The sequence below is a fragment of the Taurulus bubalis genome (assembly GCF_910589615.1).
Source record: "Taurulus bubalis genome assembly, chromosome: 20".
Lineage (NCBI taxonomy): Eukaryota > Metazoa > Chordata > Actinopteri > Perciformes > Cottidae > Taurulus > Taurulus bubalis.
Window position 1 is genome coordinate 14,491,506 of NC_136608.1, and position 23,281 is coordinate 14,514,786.

General features: G+C 43.4%; 1 protein-coding gene across 3 annotated transcripts in view; it reads left to right on the plus strand.

The window, feature by feature from the left end:
- Window positions 1-221: 221 nt before the first annotated feature.
- The window catches only part of anks1b (ankyrin repeat and sterile alpha motif domain containing 1B), a gene marked incomplete at its 5' end in the record, with an annotated part of 183,893 nt that continues 160,833 nt past the window's right edge, over window positions 222-23,281 (plus strand). For all 3 annotated transcript variants that reach the window (XM_079236213.1, XM_079236212.1, XM_079236214.1), the window contains one exon: window positions 222-352. In XM_079236213.1, coding sequence (XP_079092339.1) covers window positions 222-352 — 131 coding nt within the window. The remainder of the gene's footprint in view (window positions 353-23,281) is intronic.

The window sequence follows — 23,281 nt, forward strand, 5'->3', positions numbered from 1 at the left end:
CACAAGAAGGAGGAGATCACGGAGCTGAGGTGAGGAGGCACCGGGAGCGGAGCAGCGCGCGTCTGCGGCACCAACAGCACCTATTTCAGCATGCAGCGAGAGGAATCCTTCCAGATGCTTTCCCACCGGAGGCAGTGAAGGAACAGGGGATCTGAAGGGGAGGAATATATGGGAGATCTGTTGGATTTTCACCACCCCGTCGTTGTAAACTTGTGTCCGGGATGGGGAAGGAACAGGAGCTGCTGGAAGGCGCCCGGACCGGGAACGTCGCCCTGGTGGAGAAATTGCTCAGTGGGAAGAAGGGGATACTGGGGTCCGGCTCCGGCTCCATCCCTCTGCCCAACCTCCTGAGGTAAGACGCCGCTCTCATCTCCTCCTCGTGATCGCTAAAGTGTGCAGGGAGCCCCCCGGGAGGGTGAGAGGGGGGGGGGGGGATTCCTGGGGAGGGTTCCCAAATCCTGCAAAAAAAATGTGACATAATTTAGCATCATCATAGGTCAATGCACTACTGGCACCACTCCTCACAGCTGTGTACAATGTATTCAGTAGTATATCAGTAGCATCCCTCCTCCACACCCCCTAATTGGTGTGCCATAAAGTGCACATAGAATTGCTGCAGGCCAAAAACACACAAGGCACATCACTGTACCCCTCCTCCTCCCCTCTGGGTGCTGGTATTGGTTGGTCTCGGGGAGCCACTGCTGGCTGAGCACAGAAAGAACAGACAGTACCTTCAGCTCCTCGACTCTTGACAGCTGTCAAAATGTTGATTTCTTGCCCGAAAGTCTTTCTGCTTCCTTTTGTGTGCAAAAGGCTTCTTCACACACACAGAAAACGCCACACCTTCCTGTCTTTGGGTCCTTCTGTAGTCACCGTGCAGACGTTCACCGTGTTCCTGTCAGTAGCATCGGTAACGTGATGGGTGTTCACTTCACATGATGCTGAGGAGGCTCGTCCAAGCTTCATGCATTCATGTGTCTGTCTGTCTGTGTGCCGTGAAGACAAGCGATAAACAAACAGGGATTTCCTTAAAAGGAACGACGTGGTCTTGGCTCAAATTGGCTGCTTTTAGGTTATTAAAAAAGAAAAGAAATCACTTGCATCATTGCCTCCAGGAGCAGGATGTGAGAGAATGTTGTGGCCAAATGTTTGCTTGCTTTCAGATATCACCTTGAACCCCTGACTCCTGAGTCCGGGTTCCTATGATGATAATAACAAGGTAATAGTCCCGTTATTTTGTCCATATCCAGTGATGTGACTGCACTGTTCTGTTCACAACATCAGAAACCTTCCCAGGAATTTGCCTGCTTCCTTTTTTCTTTCCAAACTCAAACCACAAAGGCTTCAATTTGGCCCCGAGAACAACTGCTGAGGTTATTATCGTCCCCTGCTCCCCTCTGAGGCTGAGCCTGAGCCAGGTGATTATGAGATCAAACGCGGGGTCGTCCGGGAGGAGTACCGCCTCGGGGGGGGGGGGACACTAAGCCAATGGTTCATGCACTAGGGGTCTGGGGGACTTGTGGGACCTTTAACCCGTTAAAAACTGTGGAGCCAATATGGGGTCTATGTCAGATAAAAACTGTATAATTCACGTCTTCATTCACTCATAACCAGTAACATATAGACTGATATTTACACATCCCCCCCCCCCCCCTTCCAACAGAGGGAGTGACAGTGTTATAAACAGTTCTGCAAACCTGCAGCAGCTCAGAGGCCCAGAAGAAAAAGTACTGCAGCCTTTGTTGTCCAAGCGGTCAAGTTCGTGGGTTTATAGCGTCTGTGGGTCGCCGCCGCTCACGGCCGCTGCAGTTCACGCTGTGTTCGATGTCTCTTAGTTATGTGTCCGTGTGTTTCTGTTCTCCTTTTTCCTGCACAGTTTCCTCTCTTTGATATTAAATTGTTGAGGTGAGAAGGGGTCATTGATGCCACTTCCACACTGTTGGTTCCCCACGTAATCTTTCATAGAAACAGAGGAAGTAGGCATGTGAAGGCTGCACGCCGAGGCACTGAAGTAAGACAGTGTGCATGGTACCCGTTAAACATGGTGCCAGCTGAACATGGTACCCGTTAAACATGGTGCCAGTTAAACATGGTACCAGTTAAACATGCTACCAGCTAAACATGGTACCAGTTAAACTTGCTACTAGCTAAAAATAATACCAGTTAAACATGGTACCAGCTGAACATAGTACCAGTTAAACATGCTACCAGTTAAACTTGCTACCAGCTAAAAATAATACCAGCTGAACATGGTACCAGTTAAACATGGTACCAGCTGAACATGGTACCAGTTAAACATGGTACCAGCTAAACATGGTACCAGCTGAACATGGTACCAGTTAAACATGGTACCAATTGAACATGGTACCAGTTGAACATGGTACCAGTTAAACATGGTACCAGCTGAACATGCTACCAGTTAAACATAGTACCAGTTAAACATGGTACCAATTGAACATGGTACCAGCTGAACATGCTACCAGTTAAACAAGGTACCAGTTGAACATGGTACCAGTTAAACATGGTACCAGTTGAACATGGTACCAGCTGAACATGCTACCAGTTAAACATGGTACCAGTTGAACATGGTACCAGTTAAACATAATACCAGCTGAACATGCTACCAGTTAAACAAGGTACCAGTTGAACATGGTACCAGTTAAACATGGTACCAGTTGAACATGGTACCGGCTGAACATGCTACCAGTTAAACATAGTACCAGTTAAACGTGGTGCCAGCTAAACATGCTACCAGTTAAACATGGTGCCAGCTAAACATGCTACCAGTTAAACATGGTACCAGCTAAACATGCTACCAGCTAAACATGGTACCAGTTAAACATGGTACCAGTTGAACATGGTACCGGCTGAACATGCTACCAGTTAAACATAGTACCAGTTAAACGTGGTGCCAGCTAAACATGCTACCAGTTAAACATGGTGCCAGCTAAACATGCTACCAGCTAAACATGGTACCAGTTAAACATGCTACCAGCTAAACATGCTACCAGCTGAACATGAGCGTGTTGGCCTTTGTAAGGTGCATCTGTAACCTTTTAGAGACCGCAGTCGCACTCAAGGTCCACTTACTGGGAATGGTTGCTTTCAGCCACGCCTCATGGCCTTTTATCAGTGGATGGAGTTTGCTCAGTAGTCATGGTGACGGCTCAGCTGTTACCACACGACCTACATCCAGAGCAAAGTCAAAAACCCAGGTGTTTTTAGTGTGTTTTCAGCACTTTATTTTGCCATGTGAGTCTGTTTGTTTGAATCTGTGTTGACTAAAGGGATTTAACTGAAAATATACACCCTCGTTTTTTCGGTTACTGTATCTCGTCTCCCGCGTCCCGAAGCTGTAAACACCGCCGCGTACTGTGTTTGCTTTGCAAATTAGGATTTAATGGAATTTATCGAAGGACGGCGATTAGGGAACGCTGAATTAATTTGAAGCTCATGGCGGAGATTAAAGAGGGACGGCAGCGAGGGGACACGTTGGAGAGAAGCGACGCTTTTCAGATCAATACGCCGCCGCTGTCCAAAAACAGAACTCTAAAAAGCAGACTAACATGGAGGGTGAGGTCGAGGTCAGAGCGATGCACTGTGGACGGATCTGTTAGCTTTTGGCTTTTGTGTGTATTGTCAGTGAGTCCACACACTTGTACGTCTGTTTGTGTGAGTCCATGTGTGTCTGAGAGGTCACGGCGGAGGACTGTGTGCGCCGGCTCACTTTATGGCAACGAACTCCGGGAATCGATGCACAGTTTCCCATCTGAAGGCCTCCGGAGCCATTCGTAGCATTCCTAAGTCATGAGGGCCGTCTTTTTCGCTGAAAGAATCGCAGTAAACCACCAAGTGGGACATGAACATGCATGCACACACACACACACACACACGCACACATATCGTACACACACACACACACAGGATGGAGAGAAGACGATCCCCCGGCTGCAGTGTTGCGGTGCAGTGTGCAGCAGAAAATCAATACTGGCTGATCTCAGAGCTGTTAAATGGGTCATATTCTCCTGTAGATGACCTGTGCTGTACATGGGGACTGTGTGTTTGAAGGAAAACGGGAAAGACACAAACGCTTCCCTGAAATGCGTTCGGGAAAATGTAGACGACACGCTGAGATGTAGCCAGTAAATTGTGCTTCAAAGAAGGAGAAGACTTCTTCGGAGAGCGATGAGCATCGCCTAAGAAGAGCAAGAGGTACTATAGTTCATTCACACACGGTCGCATTAATAGACCAGAAGGCACGGCTGTTTTTGGAGACTTAATTAAATTACAGATTATTAGCCTTGCTGTGGCTGAATGAATGAAACTGACGGCACAAAATGTTGAGTTTTGTAAATGAGGAAGAAAGTGTGTTTGAAATGGAGCGGTCACATCTGGCCGATACCTGATGCCTGCTGCTTTATGTTCACCATCCATCTTTTTTAATTTTTTTATATTATCATTTCATTTCGTAAGGCTTTCCATAATCAAAGGAATTCTTAGTTGACTAACGCTGTAAAAGTTCTCCACGAATGCACCACTTAAAATCGTGTGTTTTTTCTCAGAAAGAAGTCCTTTGAGTGTGAAAAGGCCTCAAAAAAAGACCTCGACTGGAGAGCTCTTCAGTCGAGGTCTTTTTTTGAAGGCAGCCCTATAATTAAGAAACGTCTCGCAACAAATCTGAGCAAGTTCCCTCAAGTTCACCACCGCCTGCGACGAGTGGTCAAGAGCGAGTGGTTTGTTGTTTCTGTGGCTCCCCGCCGCTCACGCGGTGGTTTACTCTGTGTTTAGTTTACCGTCGCTGAGTGACGCCTGTACGCTGCTGTTCTTCTTTTCCTGAGCCGAATTTCCTCTCCGAGATAAAACGTCGTTCAGAGTTCTTTGAAGCAACCAGTGTGCCGATGTTTGTTTTTTGTTGTTGGTTCCCTTAAAGTCTCCTATTTAAAAAAAAAAAAGAGAAGCAGGCTCACCGTATTGTCAAATGTTTGCGTGCCAATACTGACGGTGAAAATGGATTTATCATGATAGTGTGTGTGTGTGTGTGTCGTCTCATGGAGGAAATAAGGTCAGGTGGATGTGCTGTGAGTGACGGGGTGATTGAAAGCTAAAGAGAATGACTCATGATACAGCAGATGGCGGCTGATCCCTCGCTCAATAATGTGCAGGGGAGAGCCTGACGTGTGTGTGTGTGTGTGGGGGTCTAGGTGTGTGTGTGTGTGTGTGTTTTTCTCCATCCTTTGCTGCAAACAAACAACCTTTAAGTGGAGTGAAGGGACTCCCAGAGGAGACGCACACTCAGACACACACTTTTTCTTTTTAATTGGCATCCTCACAGGCGGTCTCCCTGACGTTTATTTCCTGATGTCCTCCCCTGCTGTGTGTGTGTGTGTGTGTGTGTGTGTAGTGGAGCGACTGGTTTCGGTGTCGTCCAACAAAGGATGAACAGTGAAGATGAAACCAGCAACACACGTTTTTCATTTCTCAAAGTCGTTTTCACGGCCGCAACACTTGAGCGCCCGGAAATCAGACGACCAAAACCGAGTCTGGCAGGCCGCGTCTTTGTGTGTGTTTTTAAAGTGAGTCCAACTGTGTGACATAACCACTGTCCTTGTATAACCACGGTTGTGTGTGTGTGTGTGTGTGTGTATGTGTGTGTGTGTGTGTGTGTTTGGGGAACAGTTAGGGTGAGAGCTACATGTGGTGCAGGACACCTCAGCGGGGTCAAAGGTTAACTGTGGAGAATGCAAGTCATGGTAAGGTTTGTATTAGGACAATCTAAGAGCGCCTGTGTGTCACATATTGTTATGCATATGGGATTAACTGTTCCGGTTATTTGTGCAACTAATATTAAAGGAACAATGTGCATATCTGCAGGCCAGATAAAAAAATATTTGAGAGTCGTCGCCTCCTTTTTGTCTGACATTTTCTGAACTAAATTATGAATCGGCTGAGGAGTTGTTTTTCAGTTGCAGCTCTGTTCCGATGGACCGCAATACATTCACAAGTGTCTCGATTTCACAACCTTGGACTGGGCGGAAGAAATGTAAGAGAAAAAGTGGTTTAGAGAAGGTTTTACTTCCACAGGCATTCAGAGGTTTGCATGTTTTCTTCTGCAAAAACCAACAAGTCAAGTCAGAGTAATTTACAGGTGAAGAGAAAATGTGGATGTTCTACCCTCTGATTTTGCCCCCCAAAAACTCCCAACGGTATATCTAAAAACATCCAAATTGTGTAATGTTTTAAAAAAAAAAGTTGATTTCTAAAGCCTGAAGAAAAAGCCGTTCTTTGTCCAGATGCACCGCATTGTGCAGCCGCAGCCTTTCAGTCAATCTCTTTCTTCTTTACTTTGGGTTCAGTGGCGTCAGTGCATCGAGTTTGTCTGGAGCCACGGTGATCGAAAGGGGAGGAAGGTGTGAATGTGTGTGTGTGTGTGTGGGTGTGTGTGTGTGTGTGTGTGATCAAATTCAGAGGCTTCTTACATCTCCATTAGGGTCCGGGCCAAACTCTGCTGCAGAATCCTGCCAAGAGGCTCAGACCTTCATACTCGCCAAGAGAGACACACACACACACACACACACACACACACACACACACACACACACACTGTCTCTCGCTCTCTTTTGCACGTAAAGCCTCTGTCTCTTTGTTCCTTCCTCAATCTATTTTTTTTGTCTGAGTCTCAAATCTCTTTCTCTCTTTCTCTCCATCTGGTGCCCTGGATTCTCTTTTCAGTGTCTCTCTCTCTCTCTCTCTCTCTCTCTCCATCACTCACTCCACTTCACAATCCCTCTCCTCCCTCTCCTTCTCCTCTCCAGAGACCGATGATCCAGCCTCCCTATCCGCTCTTTATCGTTTTCTCCTCTCCCTCTGCTCCCCACCTTCCTCTACCTTATCAAAAAGCTGCTCTCTCTCTCCCTCTCTCTCTCTCTCTCTCTCTCTCTCACTCACTCACATCTCACGCCGCACTACATCTCGTATCACCATGTGGGAGCATCTTTTTACCCATCATGCCTCTCGCCGTGTGTTGGTAGACGCTGACAAATGGGGAATTCGGGGAATCCACAGCTCCTGAGAGCCGCTTCCCCCGACAACCACAACCTGCAATTTATTCGTGTTAGTCAGGTGACCTCCTCCGCCAGAAGAGTAATATAACACCGGTGACGTCCCAGGAAAGGGAGCGATGTAGCGGGGAGTTAAAATGTGACTAAGCTACCGCCTCCAGGGGGAGCGGATCATCGAAATGTAAACAAGCACAAACATGGAAAATGAAAAGCCTTTAAAATATTGTATTTTTCAGGCAATTTCTCACTTTCTGTGCAATTTGTAGTGTGCAGAATATTGAATACATATTGCATTAGCGTAGCTTAGCATCACTAGTTTAAGGTAGCGACTCACTCCTTAGCTTACTGTGTTCACAGGTTTTCTTTACAAATGTTCCAAATGTGCATATTTTGTTGTTGTAGGCAATTATTACCATCTCAGTCTAATAATATTACAGTTGTCAACTTTATAAAAAAGTTAATTACCTGCAGTTTAGTTTGACCAGCAAGTCAATACAAAGACGCAAGTTCTTAAAATTAGCCCCAAAATTATGAGCGTGTGGAAACTTGAGAAAAAAACACAGAATCTCTCACACACGCAAATAGACACGCGATAACTAGCGAGCTGTAGTTTTCTAATGTTGTGCAGACGGTAGATCAGTGGCTAAGATAAGATGGAGCATTTTTGGCTGCCTGGGTAACTTATTCTGCTTTTTTTCCCCCCATAGAAGACGTTATTTAACCTATAAAAACGTAATGTGCGATTTAAAATGTGGACAAAGCTGATTTCTGTAAATTTTATTGTTTAGTTGTTGTTTTTTATCACTCAACTATACTCATGGTCTATTTTCCTATTTGTAATCATAAAGGACACAACATACTTCACTTCAGCTGAAAAACAGTGGACTTCATAATCAGTTCATCTCAGTATGCTTGATGTATAATATCAGGAAATAAACTGCAATAAAGACACTTACATGACAATTAGAAAGCACTCCGTTTTGTTCCAGATGTCTAATTACAGTTTATTAAAAAATAAAAAATCTTGAACATTTGAATTCTTTTCCAGTTTTTTTTTATTTTTTTTTTTTTTTTACTAATGAGACATTTTAAATACTTTGGTTTTAGACAATGTGTAACGAAACACGGCGTTCATGCTGGTAATTTGCTAAATCCATTACCAGGAGAGCGTTGCTGGGAACTTCTTGTTGTTCTCACGACTTTGTTATATCCAACATGAGTAGACGTCGCACACTTCCTGTTCGGGTCCTGAAGAGGCAAACATGTTGATGCTGAGTGGAGGAGACGCGGAGGCAACATGCGGCCGGAGAGGAGGTGTGACGTCCAGTCTGTCACACTAATCTACAAGTCTGTGACCCCGCATAGCACTGTGAGTGTTGTGGAGACTTACACACACTCACACACACACACACGCAGCTAGACACACACATTCCTGCCGGCTCCCTGCTCTCTGATAGATGGCTGTAGTTAATGAAGCGCTGCTTTTGAAGTAGATAAGATGTGGAGAGACGAGGGCTAGAAATGCTAATGCCATTATGTGCTGAGGGTTCGGGCTACGCTGGAAGGCATCGGAGGGAAGTTATGCATGTAAGTGTGAGTGTATGTCTGTGTGTGTGTCTGTCTGTGTGTGTGTGTGGACTCGTATGAGTTTCTGAGGTTTCATGGACACAACTGTGTTTTGGGCCCATATTCAGTATCTTTGTTTCATGCCAAAAAATGCCACTTGCTTTTTTGCCAAATTCTTATTCCTGTCGTTTACAGGCCATAATACTCACAGGTTAGAGGCTATACTACTACTACTACTACTACTACTACTACTACTACTACTACTACTACTACTACTACAACCATCCCTTCAACTAATAATAAGGATATTGATAATACACACACAGACAGTCTTGTTCTATCTAAATATCACAGCTGTTTTTATTGTTCAAACTAGGCTCTTTTTTGTAGCTTTGGCCCTTTTTCCTTTTTATTGGTTATGGTTACAGTTTGAATCATTTGCCTTAATGGATTTACACAGATCTTGGTGCAAAACGGTAAAAATTGTAAGAGAAATTATAAGACAAAATCAAGTGGTGAGTCAAGAAACAAATAAAATAGAAATAATGACAATACAAATGTCTCTTATCTGACTTTGTTTAAACATCAAGAACAAGTAGGTTCCATCCCCAACTCCTAATATTAAAACGAGTGAAAAACAGTGGTTGTTTACAGTTTTAATGAATGCACGACATGTTGCTTCACTCTGAAGGCTCACGTCTGACCGGTTGGTGACATTTAGAAATCTCCAGATAGCTTTTGGTCGACCTAAAAAGTCATCGAGAGCAGGGAACCTGTGAACCCGTGAACCCAAAACTACACCCAGGCTCCTGGAAAGGTCATGGGGGCACCTTCATGTGACACAAACACACGTTTGTGTACTTCTGTCCTGGGGCTGTTTTTCATGGTTTGGGCTCAGCTCCTTAGTTCCAGTTGAGGGACTGAAGCTCCTGTGGCTGCTTGGGGAGCACATCCCTGCAGCCAGGCTTCAGCAGCAGATTCACGCCCATAGTTTTGAAATGACATTTTCATTGTCCACATACTTTAGTCCTCAGTTCCTCAGCGTTCTCTGCCGTGTCTCCTCTGAACCCGGCAGTGCCGTGACGAATGTGCACAGAAACATGAAAAGAGACATGATTGTGCATCACGAACACACATGAGCAGCATGCGCAGACCCACACCGGGACACACACATCAAATATGCATGTGAAAAGACGTGCAGGAGGAGAGGCGGACACTGTAAACAGGGAGCGACTTTTCAACCCTATCGCTCCGCAGTTTAAAACATTCAGTGATGAAAAAGCTGCAGAAACGCTTTCATCTTTAGTCCGTGCAAATATGGAGTTTTCACAATTATGCAGCACTCCCTCGGTCTCTTTGTCTCACACACACACACACACACCTACACACACCGATCACACACAGGTAATCATCTCAGATTAGTGTGTGACTGAACACCTCCCCATTCTGTCTCAAAGAGTCTTCTTTTGAATATTAAACACAAACTGTGTGTGTGCGCCTATAGGTGTCTTGTGTAATTTTGTCACCAGGTGTGTGGATAGCAATGTCCATTATCTGTGTGTGTGTGTGTATGTGTGTGTGTGTGTGCGAGATCCCTAGCCAGGCTGCGATGGTGTCTTTAATTTCCCTCTGTGATTGATTCCCTCTCCTCAGCACGGACACAGAGGGAGCGCGTGCAGAGCAACCAGGAAGTGAATTACCTCCGGCTGACAGCCTCTTACGGGATACACATTTCCCAGCAGGCTTTGTTTGATGCCAATAGATTGCCCCTCATTGGCATTTTCTCTCACGCACGCACACTGAAACAATGCCTCCCGGTCTGTGATAATAAAAACCTGTGCTGCATGAGAATGTATAGAATGTATAGATGTGCATATATATATATATATATATATATATATATATATATATATATATATATATATATATATATATATATATATATATACACGTATGATTTAGTGAACCAGCTAATGCTTACTTCAGAATGCTAACTTCAGTATGCTAACTTCAGTATGCTAATTTCAGAATGCTTACTTCAGAATGCTAACTTCAGTATGCTAACTTCAGAATGCTTACTTCAGTATGCTAACTTCACTATGCTAACTTCAGAATGCTTACTTCAGAATGCTAACTTCAGTATGCTAACTTCAGTATGCTAACTTCAGAATGCTTACTTCAGTATGCTAACTTCAGTATGCTAACTTCAGAATGCTTACTTCAGTATGCTAACTTCAGAATGCTTACTTCAGAATGCTTACTTCAGAATGCTAACTTCAGAATGCTAACTTCAGTATGCTAACTTCAGTATGCTTACTTCAGAATGCTTACTTCAGAATGCTAACTTCAGAATGCTTACTTCAGAATGCATACTTCAGAATGCTTACTTCAGAATGCTTACTTCAGAATGCTTACTTCAGAACGCTAACTTCAGTATGCATACTTCAGAATGCTTACTTCAGAATGCTTACTTCAGAACGCTAACTTCAGTATGCATACTTCAGAATGCTTACTTCAGAATGCTAACTTCAGTATGCATACTTCAGAATGCTAACTTCAGTATGCATACTTCAGAATGCTTACTTCAGAACGCTAACTTCAGAACGCTAACTTCAGAATGCTAACTTCAGAATGCTAACATGCGGCTGTTGAGCAGGTATGATGTTCACTATGTGCACGTCTTAATTCAGGGGGTCAATGCCAACGTTCTGCAACTGGCACAAAAAACTGCTGCTTTTTTAGTTCTACATTTTCAACAAGTTAAACCAAATACAGTCGGTGAACAGTTCCGTTTTAATTAGCTGAAGTTTTGTGCATTACTGTTATTAATTGATTTCATTTTGACAGTGGAGTTTTATCAGCCACTGTCACACTTGTCTTATGACAGATATCCACTGTAGGTCAAAGCAAGTGGGAGAAGACGTGTTTTAACTTCATTAAGTAGTAAGAAAGGTGGACATTCTCAAACATTCATGTCGGCTGTTAGAGTCTCGGGTCCAAGCCGGAGTCTAGATCAAAACGTATTCCTATAACACGGCTTCATCCGTTACAGGTGAGTGCAGCGGGTGAAGTTTCTTGAAGAGGCTGAACCTGCAAATGCAAAAAGTTATATTAGTTTCTGGACGGGGGGTCAAAAAAACTTTAAAGCTCAATATCTCTGACTTAAACTCCGAGTGCAGATGGAGCCTCTCCTCCAGGACGCTTCTAACTCCATCACCAGTGCACTCCATCTTCTTGATAATGAGCCTCAATAACTGGACGCTTTCCATAACTCGGTCTCGCCATAACCTCCTCCCTTCGTTTTTTTTCTTCTTCTCTGGCCAACGCGCACGACTTGATGAATGAGTCTTTTGAAAAAAAGAGAAAGATATCAAATATTCATCTGCCCCCAAACTCCTGAATGAAAAATTGAGAATATATCATTTGCCGAGCGCTCGTTTTACTTTCCCCCTACTCCCAAATTCAGAATTCATTTATCCCCGACGAGGAGCGAGGCCATATGAATTATCCTGCAGATTGTTTTTGGGATGACGCTCAAGTGTGAGATTCTCTTGACTGATGGAAGGCAAATCAGTATCCAAAAAAAGCTTTCGCAGTCATGATTAGACTTGGCTGCGGTTTATTATTTTGGACTTTTACTATGACTGGAGAGATGGAAACAGGGGGAGGGGGAAATAGCTTAAGGTGTACTCTTTATTTTTCTCTTGTTTTCCACCCTTTGGACTCTTTGTTCCAACTATAATTGAAATACAGTGTTTTTCTCCCCCCCAAAAAAGACGAGGCAGGAAGCTTGTTTGGAGAAATACTTTTTAGGGGAATAAAGAGTGTGTTTGTAGGAGTGATAGAGGTCTGAAGGCGGGTGTGAAGGCTGTGTATGATGCACGTTTACACAAACCTGGCAACCCCAGAGGGACAGATCTGAAAATTAGAAATATAACCTCCGCACAAGCTTTCCGCTCACCCTTAAAAAGGTTTTATTTCCCCCTGTCTACTACATACTGTATATTTATATCAAAATGAATGGAGCATTTGAAGAATCAGAACTGTTGTTAGTTTTTTGTGTTGTTAACAATAGTGATGTCACCTAGATTTTTGTATTTGATGTTAAAACCATCCATCTTTGCTCCCTCCATCTAAACCTTTCTTAACTTCAGGTGTGCATACAATAGCAATGAGAGGTTATCAGTTTCGGCCATGAGAAGCAGGTCATTATCGGTGCCAGGCTGAAAAGAACTCATGAGGTGTATCCCAACTCTCAGCAGATATTCGTCTCTTTTATCGACTCTTAGCACGTAAAATAAACATTAATCCCTCATAAGGACTTCCTCTCCCCTCCTTCTGACTCACTCTGACTATAACAGGGAGACACTGGAGCTCTGCTGAGTAAGCACTCCTGAATCCTGAACCAGTGAATGCAGCAGATGCCCCCATGCAGACTTCAACCTACGCACGAACCCTGTGTGTGTGTGTGTGTGTGTGTGTGTGTGTGTGTGTGTGTGTGTGTGTGTGTGTGTGTGTCTCTTTTCCGTCTCTTCTTCTTGCCTTCTTTCTGCTGGTGTCTCTTACTTCATTGCTCCATGCATTCCTCTGCCTCGCCTCTTTGTCTGTATCTGGCAGCATTTCTTTTGTGTCTGCCTGCTCCCTGTCTGTCTGTCTGTCTGTCTGTCTGTCTGGCATCGCCACACAGCCATACAATATTTTGTATAGCTCTTCCCATGTGTCTGTCACCCCCACAACCCCCTCTGTATTCTGTCTTCTTTCTTTTTCCTTTTTTTTTTAAGCGGATGAGTAAATTAATCTCTTTGTCTTCCGCTGTAGTGTAACCCGCTAATCAGGCCATTCACTGATTACAGGCTTCACGCTAATCACGAATATGTGCGTGTGTCTGACTGTGTGCGCGTGCAACGTGCCTTTGTGATGGCGCACGTGCTTGTGTGTCTGGTATAACAGCGAGGGGGCATTTGTTGACACTGAGCCTGCAGTCGGCTCATTGTTCCGTGAGATGGGCAAAAAAAAATGAAAAATGCGACACAACGAATCTGGAAAATGATGTATTTACTGCGAGAACCAGCTTTGCTTTGTGTCACCTGTGTCTGGGAATGTGTGTATTAGTGTGTGTGTGTGTGTGTGTGCTGGGAGAAAGAGAGGTAGAGGAGAGAGATATGAGGGATGAGGAGGAGGAAGGATGCGAGAGGGGTGGAGGGGCGTAGAGGGGAAAACCAATTATCGTCCTGATAACAGGCAGGCTATGGATTTTTTTTTTTTACCAGGCCTCTTCTGCAGCTCTTACATTCTGCTTCTGTCTATTTCTGTCTCTCCTTCATTTAGATCCCAATTCAGAGCTTTATTGATATGATAGAAAGTCCCAGAAACAGCATACATATGTCAGACATTAACATATTGTGTTGTTTTTGGCTCTGTGTGTGTGTGTGTGTGTGTGTGTGTGTGTGTGTGTGTGTGTGTGGTCTGACTACAGAGGATAGCCTGTTGAAACGTGTCAGACAACAGAGACTGACATTTTGTCAATATGCCCCGTGTGTGTGTGTGTGTGTGTGCGCGCGTGTGTGTGTGTGTGTGTGTGTGTGTGTGTGTGTGTGTGTGTGTGTGTGTGTGTGTGTGTGTGTGTGTGCGTGTTAGTCACTGTGACTCGCAGGCAGTCACATTATCCAATCTGCATTACCCTTCTGCATTAAGGTTTTTGTGTGTCTGTTCGTGTGTGTGTGTGTGTGTTCGTGTGTGTGTGTCCTTGACAGTTGTACCACAGTTCACAGCCTCTTCATGAGGTTTTGAATTTTACCTTTTAGAAAAAAGGAGGAGATATTTCTCTTTTTATGTGTTAAACATCAAATCGGAAGTGTTCTGCCGGTTATTAACTATTGATTAACTGTCACAACATTAGCTAAACATTAGTAGCCACTGGTGTTTACGTCATTTACAGCCGTGTTTATTCATCTTTGAACACAAATCAAAAGGTCAGGCCTTCAGTGTCATCTTTCCCTCCATGATATCAATACTGGTAATAAATGTGGATATTCTTTCAAAGAATTACTTCAAAGTTGGGCATTCCAGCGCGCTGCACAGCACCATTACAGGGCGGCCCTTTGAGAACTAGCTAACGGATAACACTCCGTTAGCTAGTCACTGTCCCTTCTCCGCTTGTCCCCATGCAGGGCCGATTGCTCTCAGACATTCATGAACTCTTTTTTTCAAAAGGCTCCGTCTCAAACACACTTGACCTCGCGGCTCTCCGCCTGTCGCTGCTCTGGCCACACGTCTATCTCGACGCACTCTGCGGCGTTCACACACTTGACTTGAGGCAGCCATTAAGGCGCCCGCATCGGTGCAGACGTCTCGGGCTGAACGTCGGCCATATTTCAGTCTGTTGAACAATAAAGAACCCGAGAGACGGAGAGGAAGATCCGTCTGCCGCTTTTATCCGTTTGAAAACGTTATCTCATACCGCTCTTCATCGAGCCGTCTGTCTGTCAACCCCCAAAAAAGATATATATGATGTTGCAGTTGAATCAAAAAATGAGTATTTTACGGTGCAGATATGTGTCAACAGTACGGAGGAATATTCGGGCTGCAGGCATCAGGGAAACTAAGTAAGAGGAAGATTTGTTTCTTAAGATTGTATTTCAAGAATAAAGTCGAAATGTCGAGACTGAAGTTGTTGTTGAATGTCGATGAAAAGGTTGAGCTTTCAGAATAAGTGCCAGGCATGAGAAAGAAATAAATCACAGGAGGATGCTCTTTTTTGTCTTCTTTTAGTGTTTTTTTGTTTATATTTTTAGAATAAAGTGACAAAATGTTGAGAATAAACTTTATTCTGAGAAAACATCAAATTACTAGCGTGAGTAGCATCAACTAAAACTTTGACTTTATTCTCGAAATGCAAAGTTAAAATAAAAACTTTCTCCTCAGTTTTTTTCCTCATGCCTTACTCGTGCTGTTGCATATAACAAAAAGGAAGAGATACAAATAATTATGTGATGGAAAGTCGATATTACGAGATGGAAAGTATTTTTCTTCCTGTTAACTGGTGAAAAAATAAATAAAAGCCACCGACACTGAAGGGCTCATAATTTCGACTTTCTATCTCATAAATTCGACTTTTTATCTCATAATGGCGGAAATGGGCTTCCATACAAACAGACATGAAATACACATTGTTCTTGTGTTTGCATGCAGAATAATGACACATTTTAAAGCCTTCATACTGTCATTCGCCATGACTTGCAGCCTCGGTGCTTCCTGGTATCGATTGATTGCATACGTTTCTGTACTGGATGGATGAGCACCACTCTCACTATTTATAGGCCCTTATCTGGGGTTTGATCATTGTTTCGTACTCTGGTCTGGTGAGGCCAGATTGAGCCGCCATGACAGCTGCATGCAATGAGTCACCGCCGGCCGGCAGGTCTCTGGCAAGCCGGGTGTTCTCCACATAACGAACTTACACATAACAACGTCCGATTCTTATTCGATTATTCGTTTGATTACGATGCAAGAAATTGGATTAACCCAAACGTCCCTCCTTCGACTGTCACTGTGACCTCATTACACTCACTCACCGTCATTTCTTCCTTTTGACTCGTCACCAGTCTGCTTGTGTATTTCTGATTCATCAGAGTGATCCCAAACCTCACTGTCACTTTAACTCGACGTTAAAATAAACATGAAGGCAGATGACAATCTGCTTGTGTGTCGATTGGATTAGAAATGAGTTATCTGCAGGATATGGTAACGTTGAATATGAAGGAATGCACCGTGTGGACGGTGCACTGTTGCATGCCTGCGCAGGAAACAGGAAATGACAGCAGCTGCTGACAGATGCCAATCAAACTGCCGCTTTGGAGCACAAGCGTCAGCTTCAAACATCACGAATAGTGAACATTTATTTTTGCCATGAATACATTACTTTATGTCTTGCTTGTGGAGATGCTGCTACATTTACATTATAAAACAAAACCCACACTCAAAATGGAGCTTTAAAAAAAAAAAGAAGCTGTATTTGTTTGACACCCAGTTAGAATGTCATATTAAAATGCAATTGGGACGACACAGTTTTTTTTGTGTGCAGATGTACCTGAAACCTGAGTACCTAAACTGCCAATTAAAGCAGCTTTCAAGAGAATCACTATAACGCGGTTGAGTAGAATTATTTGCTTGAATGGCTTTGACTGCATTTCTTAGCTCCTGTTGGTACACGAGTGTGTTCTAGAGAGAGAGAGGGTCTTTTTTTTATGTGAATGAGACCGTGTGTGTGTTTGTCTTTGTTTGGACGCCTGAAGAGGAGATGTTTCTGAGAGTGTTTGTCCCTTACGGTTATGTTTGTGTGTTTTATTTGGTCTCCAGCTCTGTGTGTGTGTGTGTGTGTGAACTCCAGACAGTCCCCAGTGTCTGACTGGGCTGTAAATAGCCATGGGAAAGCCAGAGAGAGAACACACACACACACACACACACACACACACACACACACACACACACACACACACACTCATTTTAGACGTTTTCTTTTCAGCATCCAGAGATTTGGCTTCAGAGTAAAGCTCTCTTTTTTCCCAGCATCCTTTTCTTCTTGAGTCTCTTCTCACAGTTACATGATTTCTTATGAGGTGCTTTTCGAGTGTGTGTGTGTGTGTGTGTGTGTGTGGATCACCGGGCTGCTCTCTTTGTGTGTTTTCCAGAATTGCTTTCCTTGTCTCATGTGTGTGTTTGTCTTGACTTTAGGTACCGATAATTTAATTAGTGGGAAATGTTTTCATTTATTATGAGATTACGTGTGCGTGTGTGTGTGTGTGTGTGTGTGTGTGTGTGTGTGTGTGTGTGTTTGTGCGTGTGTGTGTGTGTTGTTGGGTTTCCTTATAACAAGCAGCTAAGGGATCAACAATATTAGTTAATTGACATTTTAATTCACTTGTTTACATTTTTAAATATATCAGGATGGAAACAAATAGCGATTAACATTTAAATCCCTATAATAAACACCTTAAAGGTTGTTATGATAAGTCAGGCTGTGTAAGACAGCCATTAGTAATACATCTCCCCTGGTTGAAATAAGCGTCTTGTGTTTAGAGACACAAAATGGCTCACTGTCACCGACATGGAAGGATGTGCTGGTGCTGAGGAGAATGAAACGCTCACTTATGTATCAATAGTATTTCAACGTTTCCTCCCGTTGGAAAACTAATCTCTCGTTTGGATTCAAACGGCTCGTCTCGTTTATCTCTAAACGCCTTTCCTTCATAAACTGCATCGCTTTCGGGATTAGACGAGAGGAAGTGGGAGATGAGGGGAATCAATTGCAAAAACAAAAACTTCCATTTTAAAGAAATAGTCCTTCTGGAAGATGCATGCATTTGCTTTCTTGGGCCAGAATTAAATGAGAATACTGATGCTGTTGATACAATCTGTCCATTAAATCACAGCTTGTCCAAAGCTAAGAGGTATTTTTCCAAAATGTCAAACTAATCTGGTGTTATCAGTCGTCTCGTACTCTTTCTCTTTCTTTCTTCTTTATCAAAACAAACCCACACCAGTGTGCATGTTGAGCCTGACCCGCTTGTTTCCAATTTAGCTCGACTTGTTCTTGAAATGTTGGAGAAACGCAGTCGGCGGCACGGCGAGCTCCCCGCGTATCACGAAATAACAACTCCTACAGGCACATTCTGGAAAGAAGTCAAAATGAAATGGAAAACAGTTGAACTTATCTCAGCCCCACTGGGATTAACACTCAGCGTGAGATGAATTGACTTGTTGGGGGCGGGGACTACTGTTGCTCTGCGAAAACAGCTGATATTCATAGATAGGGAACGTATGGAGAGAGAGAGAGAGAGAGAGATGTGGCTGATGGAGGGATGACAGAATCATTACGGCGATGCATCCTCAGTCTCTCTCTCTCTGCGGTGTCTCAGGCCGCCTCACACACACTGATGGTGACGGGCATCGGGGCCATTTTCACAAATGAATGGAGCTTTCACAAATGATCTGTCACTGCTTCTCTCTATCTCATCTCTCTCTTCTCTGTAGAAGATGGGCTCGGACACACACACACACACACACACACACACACACACACACACACACACATTTAGAAACACACGACCCGCAACTACGCACGTCCCAACTGTCATCTGCCACCTCGCCCCAGCGGGAGCAGTCGGCCTAGATCTCCATGCTCCGCTTCCTGAGGTGCGTTCCCCGTCTGACCATCTGTTACTGTCATGGAGGACGCTGACGGGGGGGCGACCCGGGCACCCGCGGGTGTCACCTGAACAGGGACTCATGTGTCACAGACAGGTTTGGGTCTCTATGTCCCTTAACATACTGTACACTGATGAGACGATGCAACCTGGGCCTCAGTGACATGATGGATTCACACTAGACACCACTAGTTAGGTTTTTTTTTTTTTTACGGAGGCTTCGAACACAACATTAACTCCTAATAATGATCTAAACCACTAATAAAGACCCCATGAAATTGCACTTGTGCTTTGAGACCAGCAGCATAGGGCAGACTTTAAATGATGCCTTTGATATTTATTATCTCGATTGTTTATATAGGAAATCTACACTTCTGGAAAAAACTTTCGCCGCATTATTTTGCCGAAAATATGAACTAAAACTCTCAAACTCTCTCTAAAACGTTACAGCTGGTATTCAAGTCTCTGATCCCTTTATAGTTGATTTCTACATAAAGAATGATCTCTCCAATATTTAACGCATCAGCTCTTCGTCAAGAATACAAGAGCGGCAGACGGGCCTTAAAAAGCCACTATCAGTCGACCTCTTATTGAAATGAACACATTATTCATCCATTCAACTCAACTATATAAATCATCTGAGAAGACCTCTTGCGTTATTATTATTACTTAAGAGGTACTTATTCGCATCAGCTCAATGTAAAGTTGTGTCACTAAAGCTAAAGTGTCCCAAAAGTTTTACTTTACCCAAAGACGACTAAGAGAATTAGTAATTCCTCCACGAGTCGTTCTTTTCTGATTAAAGCTGCCGACTGCTGTGTGGTCTGGTTACATAATTCCCTTCTTTTAATTGGAAAGCTACTCATGATTCTGTATGCGGCCGCAGTTGTGAGCCTAACTCTCTTTGAAAGGTGTCTGATAATGAGTTATATCCGTTATGTTTTATGGGCGTTTGGGGAAGAGACATATGGGGCTATATATCCTGTGAGGCGATATGAATGTTACCCATATTTCTCACTCCACTGAGTGCTGATAAACTGCTTCAGTTTTTCTCATATATTTTGAATTTAGTTTTCAATGCGTTATACCCGCTCTATGATCTCAGAATGCACCGGAGTCTAGCTGTGATATTATTGAAACATATTACCAAAACTTTAAATGAACTTTGCCGCACACGAGCCGTAGAAAAAAAACAAAAAAAAGAGAGAATGTCCTCTAAAAAACTTTCTGAGGACACTTTAAGAGCTAATTTGGCATTATTAATCATGTTTATAGACTTTGGAAGAGATCACGTCCCCTGTAATGCAAGATTTTAAAAGTCTTCCCACAGTTTGGTTCTAATGACTCTTATGTAACGAGCTGCAAACATTGGCGTTGACCTCCCTGGTTTGGGGTTGAGCTTCACCGTGTTGCTTTCTGTTATAACTAATAAATGATGACGTCTCTCGTCGGCAGAATTCAACAAACAAGTCTTTCTGGCACGCAGGCTGTTTGTGCGTCTGTGTATTTTGGAGACCTTTGACCCGCCCTGATCGATGCACTTAAATGCTCCACCTCCAGCCCGGCGTAATGGCTGCTCGGGGGTCGCGACCTCTCTAATGAGCAGCTAATGCGTTGATGCTGTTACGCTGACTGCGACGCCACGACCGCAGTTGTTTGGCTCGGCTCTGCTCTCCCGCCCCGAGGCTACGAGTTAGCATCTTTTAGTGTGTGTGTGTGTGTGTGTGTGTCCCAGGAGGTGTTTCTGTCAGCAGTATGGTGTTAGCGTGGAAGCTTAAGACATGAAGTGTGCTAGTCAGCACTGATCCTCCGATAAAGACTTGAGTGAATATGTAATATGTGCATGAATATTGTGTCATTCTCTTTCTTTGCAACGTCTTCCAGCCTGCAGCTTTTTGTTCTTGCATCAGATTCTAAACTATTTTAAATCAGCACTCTCAGCTGATTGAGTGTTCATATACTATAGTTGTTTTGTCTGTAACATGTGACATATTAAAGCAGTATTCTCAGCTCTATGTAGTAAAAGTACACTAGTATTCTCAGCTCTATGTAGTAAAAGTACAGCAGTATTCTCAGCTCTATATAAAAGTACAGTAGTATTCTCGGCTCTATGTAGTAAAAGTACAGTAGTATTCTCAGCTCTATGTAGTAAAAGTACAGTATTCTCAGATGTAGTAAAAGTACAGTAGTATTCTCAGCTCTATGTAGTAAAAGTACAGTAGTATTCTCAGCTCTATGTAGTAAAAGTACAGTAGTATTCTCAGATCGATGTAGTAAAAGTACAGTAGTATTCTCAGATGTAGTAAAAGTACAGTAGTATTCTCAGCTCTATGTAAAAGTACAGTAGTATTCTCAGCTCTATGTAGTAAAAGTACAGTAGTATTCTCAGCTCTATGTAAAAGTACAGTAGTATTCTCAGATCGATGTAGTAAAAGTACAGTAGTATTCTCAGATGTAGTAAAAGTACAGCAGTATTATATTTTACTACATCCTCAGTTGCTTCTTATTCCACAGAAAAATCTGTAAAACCAAAAATAAGCAGAACATTCTCACAGTTGGAATCATCATGTTTAGCATTTTGATGATTAACAAAAATAGTTGCTGATTGATTATCTGTCGATGGTTTGAACCAGTGGTTCCCAAGCTGGGGGTCGGGACCCAGCAAAGGGTCCCAATATACAACGGAGGGGTCGTGAGATGATGGAAAGGATAAGAGAGAAAAACATGTATTTCTCTTAGAATGTTTTGTGTGAACAAAAAGTTTGCTTCAGTAATCATTCAAAGAGAGTCTGATAGTCTCGTTGTCCTCAGTAAGGCCCAACCTTTAAATGTAAGTTAGACTTTGCTTCATCTGGGTCTCACAAACCCAACAAGTTAGGAACCACTGGACATTATTATTAGCTCTCTCATGTCTAAACTCTTGAATATAGAGCTACAACGTAGGAGCAACTCGGTGCACGACTCGTAGTCCTCAAAGCACATGCATTACATTACTCCGACCTTTCTCGTGTGTTTGTTTTAGCACTCTGGCTGAGGCTTTCGTCGGCTTTAAATTAAGCTTGAGCACAAACTCCACAGCGTCTGTATCTGAACCTCCAGTCATAGTTCAGGTTTTGAACAAACAGCCGGTAATTGACTTGGGACACACAGGGTGACATTTGAGGTCAAAATTGAAGGATGAAGGAAGGATTTGCAATAAAAACAAGTCTATTTATACTCAAACCTGGTTGTTCTCCTTGAAGCCAACATGCAGGTTTTACCGAACTAAAACGCCGCGATGCAGCAAAACCAAAATGCCTGCAATCCTTCAGAGTTTACCCACAATCCAAAGGGGCTCTCCTCCTCCCCGTGGCGATGGCCATGTGGGAGTCAAGTCGCTGCTCCGCCCCGGCTTTTATTGATCGGCTACGGAGGAGTCTTCCTCTGCCTATGAATCACCGGGATAACTGTGTGGAGCTTCGGCCTGCTGGCGCTGTCGTGCATAAAAATAAATAAAAAAAGGATGAACAGGAAGGTGTGTTCCTTCACATAACCTCCCAAGCTCTCCTTTTTTTTTCTTCTAGCTATTACTGTAGTGCTGAGCATGAATAATCACTCTGCTGGTAGCAACTCAACGCGCTCATTAATTTCAGTGGCAAAAGAATTGATCGCAGCTGTAATTTCACTATTCACACCAGCAATATTTTACTTTGCGTGGGGGGGGGGACTTGAACGGGCAATTTTTTAGGCGCTGGAGATAAAACGAATAAGGGCCCCTGGAGTGATTTTGTATTTGACTAAATGGCCCAAAATGAGCCGGCTGCGTGATAGAGAGATTTTCTTTAAAGGCAACGTGACGGATTGTTTTTCACGTCGGAAGCAGAGCACACCTCCTGCGTTCTCCTCCTCTCTGCTGCGAGCAGATATTCACTCCCGACGTGAGATCATCGGCAGCAGAGCTCATCAAAGTCCAATTTTACGCTGCGAGGCAGAACATGTGAACCGCTGGTGTCATCTGGAAACCAGCGTGCAGCTCGGTGTGTTGCATGCTGTCCACTAATGGAAAATAAAGTTTGAGTAACCTTTGGGACCAAGAATAGATCAGCTTTAGAAAGGATCTAAAGCAGAAGAAGATATGTTACTGTTAAAATTAATATAATATCAAAATACATTTGAAATATGACTGTTTATTGGTGCATTTCTACTTAGATAGATGCACCTCTTTGCCTTTATTTCAGTGATTCCCAAGACAGATCTCAGGAATTATGAGTCATTAAGAAGTTAAGAATAGTATATCTATAAATATTTCTTGCTATAAACTGCATAGTTGGTCAATGAAGCTTTTTCAAAACCCCAATCTGAGCCAACAAGGTTGTGAACGACTGCTCGCACCTTTGAAGTACAGAGGCCATTCAGAGTGCTTTACAGAGGCAAACATCACACAATGAGGAGGACAATAAAATCAATTAAGAG